The sequence below is a fragment of the Rhipicephalus sanguineus genome, chromosome 3 (assembly GCF_013339695.2).
Source record: "Rhipicephalus sanguineus isolate Rsan-2018 chromosome 3, BIME_Rsan_1.4, whole genome shotgun sequence".
NCBI classification, from domain to species: Eukaryota; Metazoa; Arthropoda; class Arachnida; order Ixodida; family Ixodidae; genus Rhipicephalus; species Rhipicephalus sanguineus.
In genome coordinates, this window is record NC_051178.1 from 213,011,310 (window position 1) to 213,020,134 (window position 8,825).

The window sequence follows — 8,825 nt, forward strand, 5'->3', positions numbered from 1 at the left end:
CAACACAACCAATGCTAACTAGCAGGCACAATATCACCTACAATGCAAGTTGAGACTCTCGACACACATTTCAGCATGATTTCCCCAAGCCATCAATCCAGCATGAACCACATCAATAAAAACAAGTTACATGCGAGAGAGAAAATAATGCATACCCATGCCGATATATGCTCTGTTCACACCTGTATACTGCTCCAGGAGGGCAAAAACAAGTCTCACTTGCGGTGGGCTCTCATCAATCTGGCGCAACACAAGGGCAGCCATTGCTCCTTCAGCCTCATATTGAGTTACAGGGACACTCTGGCCATATCCACCCGTTGAGGTACCATACTGGGGAGCCCATGACTGTTGCAATGCACTTTGCATTTGTTCAGGATTTCTTGGCGCATAGGTGGCACCTGCAGGATATTCCTGTTGTACGGGTGCTTCCCGATTTGGCAGTGGTGCCATCATCTGTCGTTCTTGAACAAGCTGCGGTGGTAGCTCCCCTTGAGTGCCCGTGGGAGGCAGGGGAGGCTCAGGCTGAATTGGACCTGTCCCAGACCCAGTTTGTTCATTATTCTGCCGATTGTTCTGTGCCTCGACTCGGGCCCAAGGATCTTGAGACATGTTGTTTTTCTCTTTGGAGCCAATGATGTCTACCCACTATGGAGGAGGATGATGATGATGGTCTCCAATCAAATGGCACTTACCCACAATAAGGGAGCGCCCAAGGATTTGTGTAAATAGCTGTGGCGTATTTTACCTCACTTTCAAATTCTATTTTACTCCGAATTCTCTAACAAAGTGGTGCCTTACTGTGCATCCTCTAATATCCCTTTCATGTGTAGTTTGGTTTCTCAAATACACTTCATTCAACTTCTATTCGCACCTTTAAACTATAGATAGCTGTTAATATTGTAACCAACTAAATACAGCACCTGTTGCCATAAAAACTATTAAGGACAAAACTGTGCCCATCAACTCGAGAACGACCACCCTAGGCAAGAATGCCCTTCGCTAGCTGCTCCAAACTTTGTCGACCTTTTCTTTTCCCCACCTGTAATTTCGTGCCAGACATAGGGTGTGACATGGTGGCATGCACAGGCTGGCATTGCATGGCACGCTTTGTTTGCCAGTTATGTGGCGGCTTGTATGGACGCAGGATGTGTCTTCAGTGGATGTCGAACAACTTGGGGCAGTATGCTTCTCCGAGCCACCCGATTCAAGAGTTATCCCCTATAGTGCACAAATGCCATAGCCGAAGGTCGTCCTGTCACAACCAGTGAACCAATGGCTGGGTGGATTCCAAAAAATGATGAATTGGTTCCGCAATGAGAGCACAGACAGCTCAAGAGTAGGTCGTTCTTGCGTGCCAGCGAACACCAGTTGTGGTCCAGAGACCGAGTCAGAGCAAAGAGTTTACAAACATAAAAAAATCTATATTCTCAAGGCAGTACAACATCTCACATACATTTACATTCGGCTTGTTAAATCTCAATACAACTCTGATAGATTTAACAACAATGGGGAAACAATCAAATCACGCTCAAATACAAGCTCATTCATTCAAGAGTCCCCTGCGATTCTCGGGTGCTCCTCCAAGATTCCTCTTCCAGAAACACACACGCACATGGGATCACGATGACTGTAGCACAGACCAGGGATTGTCCTTCGGCAGTCAGTGATTACATGTCTCCTCTCGGAGCCAAGGTCTGAGAGATTTCTCTCACGTCTTCACATCATTACTTCAGTGACCACACTACTTCACAACATCGTTATAAAGCACTTCTTCCCTCACCGACCGACTTCTTACCGTCACCGCGCACTTATATTGGGTTGCGCCCGGGTTCGACATTCTTCGACATGACTATTCCGTGCCTAACACTGCAGTGGCTTGGGAAAGAGTAAGGCTTTTCTGGCACGTTCGTTTACCAACAGCAGGTATGCCAACAGTTGTGGCTTGGCTTGACCTTGCATCATGTTTTGACTCCTTGATCGTTCTAGCCTTTGCACAAGTGCTTGGTTCAAAGCACGCTGGCTGTTCTCTTACCTGCATTTCTCCGATGGCAGGGTGAGGAGGCACGCCTTCAGTGTCTTGTGATAATTGTTTTTTCGATGCATGCGCTCTGTTGATAACGGCTGGCGCTGTGATTTGATGCTGGCTTTTAGAGGCGGCAGTTTGCCTGGAGTGAGCGCTAGTTTGTGACATCCTCACTTCGTATAGGCAAAGGCCAACACAATATCTTGGAAGTAAAAAAATTAACAAGCTTGTGGCTCCATCATGTGATACAGTATCGCATAGTTACAACAGTGAAACTACATTCGAGGTTTAGTAAAAGCCAGTTGGGGTTATTGGTAGCCAAAAGTGTGGGATAAGTGGATAAGCATTTAAAAAGGGCACATTTTTATTGTTTCTTTTGTGAAGTTAAAAAAAAGAAAGACAATGCTGATTCGTTTGCTGCACTCCAGATGAAATGGAAACTGCAAATTAAATATTGCAGTCACGTGTTCATCTTAAAGGGACACTAAAGGCAATTAATAGGATGTAGATTGTTGAAATAGCATTCCGGAAACCTCGTAATGCTTTTCATGCCAAGGAAATTCTTAGTTTGAAAGAAAATCGCACTTTGTGGTCCGCATACCATTAGCACAATTCAAAGCACCCACCTCCAAGGACAGCCTTCTGACATAGCCACGACCAGCCATGACTGCCCAACAACCAGTGCTGCAGCGCAGCAGAGCAAGGGGCTTTAACAGAGCACAGCCCGACGAAAACTGAACTGGCGTCATTCTCAAAGGTAATGTCAAGAAGTTATTTTTCACATGAGTCTGACTGAAATGCACTAGTTGCATTTTACTCAGACTTGTAACTGTTCATGGGTAGTTGAGTACCGCCGATTATTTGTACTGAGGCCCTAATAAGTCATCGGGCTTGTGTACCAGAATGTCCCACTGGTGGCGCAAATCGTGTCCTTAACTTCTCAATTGCTAAAGTGCTGCTACGTATAATACTGACATTTCAGACATTCTCAAGCACTGACCTTTCAATCTGACATAAATTGTAATTTGCCTTTAGTGTCCCTTTAACTGATTAAGGTGCAGGAGTTTCCAATGTGTAACACTAAAACATGCTTTACCTGTGTTCCAATGAAATGCTTCAATACAAGTTCAAGAGTCAGTTGGCTTAACTTTGAAGACTTGAGCGAAAAGCCAAAACTGACCTAGCAAATTTTGTGATATGTTACAAGTGCTGCAACTGGGGCTAGTTGATTGTACATTCTCAGCTTGTCTGCCAAGCTGTTTTGGAACATAAAACAGGATGTGAACAGGAGCATGACACCTGTGCCCTCCTTTGTGCCAACTGCGCCCTTCGAGTCCAGCAGCCGAGCACCGTAACCACAGTACCATGGCCCTGGCAGCCAATATGAACAGAAGTGACCTGTCATATGTTCACCATGGCTTTAACTGGCTAGCTATGAAAGAACATAATTAAAGCCCACATAACACTTTGATCAACCTTGCAAGTGAACTACAAAGTTCCTGCCAATGATGGCTTCTGCCAGCATCATCGTTTAGATTGTAGTACTAATAAGAGAGCTAGTCGGCAACATTTCTTTCCTCCGTTTTTAGAATGATATCTCGCACATCAATTTATACACAACCACAAAATTGTCATGATTTTCAGCACACTACCTTAGTTAAGATGTGCTGTGATGCTAATGATGTGAAAGTACAGTGGTCAACTCTCATATCTATAACGACGGAGCGTCGTGCTCCGAACTGCACGAGCGACATCTACAGTTGAAAACGGGGCACCTCTGAGCATGCGCAGCCCCACTGATGCGCCTACCTTGCATTTTCCATCGTTGGTTATCACCGCGAATGCAACAACTGCTTTGGCCGTTGGAAGCGCTATCAACAGTTTATCACAAAAAAGAAAAAAAGAGAAAAAGAAGGAAACGAAGCGAAGCGAACCGTTGTCAGCGCGCGATGAAAGCTATCCTGCGTGTTGATTTACCGTTCGCGGTCACATTGTCCCAGCAGCAGATTTGCGTCCACTTATAAGTTTATCCATTGTCCGGCGCATTGTCGGTATGACATGATACTGCGAACCGAGAATAAGAACGCAGTATAAAACACGCCGATCCGGTGATTGCACTCTTTTTCTAGGCGCTATACGGTTGACAGCGCTTCTGACGGCGAAATGAGTTGTCGCGGCCGCGGCGATAACAAGGACGGAAATTACATGGCGAGCGCATCAGTGACACTGCGCATGCTCTGATGTGGCCCGTTTCAAGCTGTAGATGTCGCTCATGCAGTTCCGAGCACGACGCTCCGGCGTTATAGACATGAGAGTTGACCACTGTACAAACATAAAGACTGTATTTTCAGGTTGCAAACATTGCAATATTGGCTTTCTGGCATGGCATCAGAACGCAAATGTGTGGGTGAATGTCACCTATGAAGTGTTCTTGTTTTTTTTCAACAAAATTTTTAGAATGATCTGTGGCATATAGCGCAAATCAATTCATGAGCTGGAAGAGGCAGACACTGGAAACCGAAATTCTTAATTAAGTAGTTAATGCAACTTCCCTATTACGCTTCTCAAGTTACTTTAGTGCATTTATTGCAAGCGAGGGAATGGCTGCCATAAAAAAAGAAAGTTGAAACCACTGCACATGTACGGGCACAAAGTGTACAGAGGCGTCCACTTCCACCTTGAACACCGCACCGTGCGGTCAGCACTCCGCGGAGCTCCTCTCGCGCGCGCTTGGGGCACTAGCGCACAAGCGCAGTGACAGCTGTAGGGGGGGCCTTCACCGCGCCGTCTGCTTCGTCAAATCGCGCTTCCTTTGCAGTGAAGCTAACTTCATATTCACGGCGGTGCTAACTTCGCTCTTGCTATGCGCATGCAAATCGAGAATCCAGCAGAGTTCTCGAGAAGTGCAGCAACAGCACCTTGTTCCGTCCAGCTTTTGCTCCTAGTGTTTTCTTTCTTTTCTGCATGCGAAGACGCAAGTAATACACTTTGGCCCGTGCCCCACCTACAGCTGTGACTGCGCTTGCGCGCTAGTTTCCCAAGCGCCCCGGAGCGCTGGCCGCACGGTGCGGTGTTCAAGGTGGAAGTGGATGTCTCTGTACATATGCAGTGGCTCCTGCTGTGGCCTAGCCGGGACTGGATGCTGCCAGACGAGCTGGCCAGGCCTGTGGGTCAGCACTGCAGCAATGTGTCGTTGAATAAAACTGGTTTCACAGAGTGCCACCTCTGTGTACTACAATGCTCTTGGAGTAATAAACTGCTGGAAACAGTGAAATAAGTTTCTTTTATTTCCCTATGGCAAAAATATGAAGTCGTATTGCATGCTGCGCTCCATTACTCCCAGCAAGGCATTACCATTTCACGCTACTGCCTGACAATCTCCCAAATCAGCTGTGTTAATGTTGACATTTCCCAGTTGTCAAGATGTCCACTGGACAGCTGTTGACAAAATGCCTGCATAATTGGTCATTGTCAAAATAAATAAAACATTTTTGAAGTGTTTGTCAAGGGGAATTTCAATGGAGTTGATAAATCTGGGTTATGCTTATGCAGTTATACCTGCATTTGAACAATATATCTGGTTTAGGTGAGATGGCTAGCGTTTTGTTTTGCAAGCTTTTCGAAGGAGCAATAGGAATTTAATCACCAATAATGAGATTAAAAACTGTGCTATGCAATGAAAAACTAAATTGGGAACTCCCATGGGGCAGAAAAAATCTCATATCCGCAGTCTGTTGCTACTACTGACAGTGCCACTGCCTACGTCAGCCATTTCTCTGATGCAGTCATGTGCTGCAGTGACCGCTTCCCAGGCACATATCTTTCAGGACATTTTCCGCTAACTTTTTGATGTGTGCGTGACACGTGTTAATGTACACGTTTATATGTTTGCATGTGTATGCGAGCAAGAGTTTATGATCACATGCACATGTGTGGGTGAGAACATGTGCATGTACATATTTACTCCACACAATTGCCAAAATTTTAATTATGTGTGAAAAATATTTGACACTTTGTCATTAGCCAACTAAGAGCAACTACAGTTAGAATTCAGACGTCGCTAACATGGCTGACGTGTCGAATAAATTGGCGCGTTACCTAAAGTGCGGCTTTCAAGGCAATGACGATGCAGGCCACCGCTACGCCATTATCATCATCATTGTGACGGTGTTCTCAGCCTGAAAGACGCGCTTTCGATAACGCAAACGGCAGGAGGTTTGCAGATAAACTAAACATCTCTGTTACGCATAGCGCCGACACAGAAAAACTACATTAGCGATGACAGGAAAAGACTACGGCTAGCTTCGGCCAGTGGCCCGACCACTTGTGCACTGCCGTAGTGTAAAAGTTGCACATGTCCGGCGCAGGTTGCCTCAAACACAACATTCTAGAAGGAAATGTTCAGCTGTTTATTTTAGCCGAACGAAAGCTCTTGAATTTAAGACATTCACATGGTCTGCGCAGTATTTATCGCACAGTAGGGCTTCCGGGAAAGGAAAATTCCGGAGTGATTAACGATGCGCTAGCTCTGCGTGCCCAAAGCGGAAGACACTGCCGTTTCGTATGAATCGCCGCTCAGTAATAGGCAACGCGGATATGACGAGGTAGATGTAAAAGAAAGATGGGTTCGGTACATATCCCAGCACACCGGAAAACCTACGTGCAGACTTATCAGTGGCAGGGAAGAAAAAAGACGACCACGCAATAAACTAATAATACAGTGCACTGCTTGCAACTGAAGCGAGAGAAAGCAGCGATGCAAAGTCGCTAAGGCAAGGTTCACGTGGTTGCGTTATAACAGCTGGCATGGCGCAAAGCAACACCTGGGCCAACAGTTGTCTTGTGGCCTACTGCAGACGACTTAACACTGCGTTCCCTTTCACTTCATTAGCTTTCTATCGCTATGTACGGCATGCGCGCGGTCTGTGATACGCACGTGCAGTCCAGAGGCGAATCGTTCACCGCGGCAACGCACGCGACAATCCTAGCCGCGAATCACAACAGGCACCCACAAGGTCACACCCACGGAGACCGCACTTTTCTTTCCTCATCGCGCTAGCCTGCATGTAATTCCTGCGTGCCACAGGTGTAATTTCATTGTCTATCCTCGTGGCGGTATTTTGTGCGCTCTAAAGCCTCCCTGCAAGATTCGAAAAAAAAAAAAAAGGACTTCAGCGTAAACAACGCTATGAACCCGGAAAAAAAAAAGAAAAAAAAGGAGAGAATTCTAAAGCAATATTATTTGCGTAAGCAAACGTAATATTTGCGGTGCAGTAAAGGAAGTAGTCACCGAACACACCAAGTAGGATGTAGGCTCGCTTGACGCCAGTCCTGCTTTGGATGAGGTTGAAAACTGACTGCGCTTTTTCGGGCAGGTTCGCAATGACGGCCTCGGCCCGGTCAGCAGCTTCCTTCACGGTTACCATGGCTGCTTCTGATTTTGTTCCTCAGTGCGGTGCAATCCAAAATGGCGTAGATCTGTGCGCTTGTCTCTTCGGGCAATGCTTTCGGCGGCCAGACCAACAGTACGGACAACGCGACCGCAAGCCAAAAGACGCACCTTCCGCCAGCGGCACCACACACTTGGACGCGCGCGCGTAGTTCATGTGGTTCATGCCGTAGTGAAAGGGAAGCAACTGAAAGAAGGAGAGGGAAGTGGTTGAACGAGAGAAAGAAGAGACCTTGCTGGGGGAAGGAAAACTTTCCTTCCTCCATGCGAACGTGGCTCGGCCAATACCCGGAAACACTGCCGCTTCGGCGTCCCAAAGAATTACGTCATGATGACGTCACCGACACCATCTTGAATAATTTGCTAGTTCGGCGGCCTTTTAAAAGGGGCCGTAACTGAAGGTGAAATTGGCGCTAGTGTTCACGGAGATTCAAAATTAAAGCAGCCAATGGCAGGCCGCCGCCGTGCCGGCAAAGCCGTGCACCCCGCGCCGGCCGCGGAGGCCGCGCGCGCGCCGCGACGCTAGTTTTGAATTCCTCGAAAGTTCCGTTGTAGCTTGAAGCGAGTGCTGAGAGCGGGCACCAGGCTGGCCGTGCAGGGAGGCTATGCTTGTCGGACACCTGCAAGTCTCCCGTTGTGGTTAGCGGGTCATTGTTCGCTCTTGAGACTTATCGGAGTGGTCGTTATGTCAGCCGTGCTCCGTCGCCGCCATACAGGAGCCCGTTCTAGTCGCCGGCCTTGATATGAAGTTTCGTGATGTTCCGTTACATGAAGCGAGCTTTGGCCGGCGTGTGGAGTTTTTGTGGTGTTTGCGTGTTGTGCGCTCTTGCCGCTGTGGTGGTTAACGACACGCACCATTCGTACATCATGGAACGGTGCACGGATACTTCAAGACCGGCCGAGTTCCGCAAGATTCTTCGAGGTTCCGAAATACTAAAGGTGAGCATGCGGCTTGCGTTCGCAGCCACACATTTACGAATTGCAGTTGGACAACACAGTTATTGTTTTTTTAATTACGGCTGAATCGTGAAAAGCACGATGTTGCAGTTAATATCGCTGTTCCTAGAAGGAATGAAATTAAAGAACTTGAGACTCATAGTTTAACTTTTGCGTCTATGACAGAACTGCGTGATGGAAGTGCGTTTTGCTTTTTTTGCCTGTTTATCACTCGCCATCGTTTAAATACGCGTTCCTGACACTCAATAGGCAGTTTTAGAATAGCGTACGAAAAGCTTTGCGTTGGCTTTTTGCGTCGTCCGCTAACCGCTTGCGGGCTCCCGTAGTGACGGAAATAGCGAGCCGCAAACGCTAAAATAGCGTACGCTATTCTAAAACTGCCTAATGTATCGCAGC

The 8,825-nt window shown here is 47.1% G+C and overlaps 1 protein-coding gene across 1 annotated transcript in view; it reads right to left on the reverse strand.

Annotated features, from left to right (window-relative positions):
* LOC119388258 (receptor expression-enhancing protein 5) overlaps positions 1-7,623 on the reverse strand; it is a 32,291-nt gene extending 24,668 nt beyond the window's left edge. Inside the window, exon 1 of the mRNA XM_037655929.2 lies at positions 7,323-7,623. Within this exon, the coding sequence (XP_037511857.1) occupies positions 7,323-7,449 (127 nt within the window). The 5' untranslated portion in view covers positions 7,450-7,623. The remainder of the gene's footprint in view (positions 1-7,322) is intronic.
* Between the last annotated feature and the right edge of the window lie 1,202 nt (positions 7,624-8,825).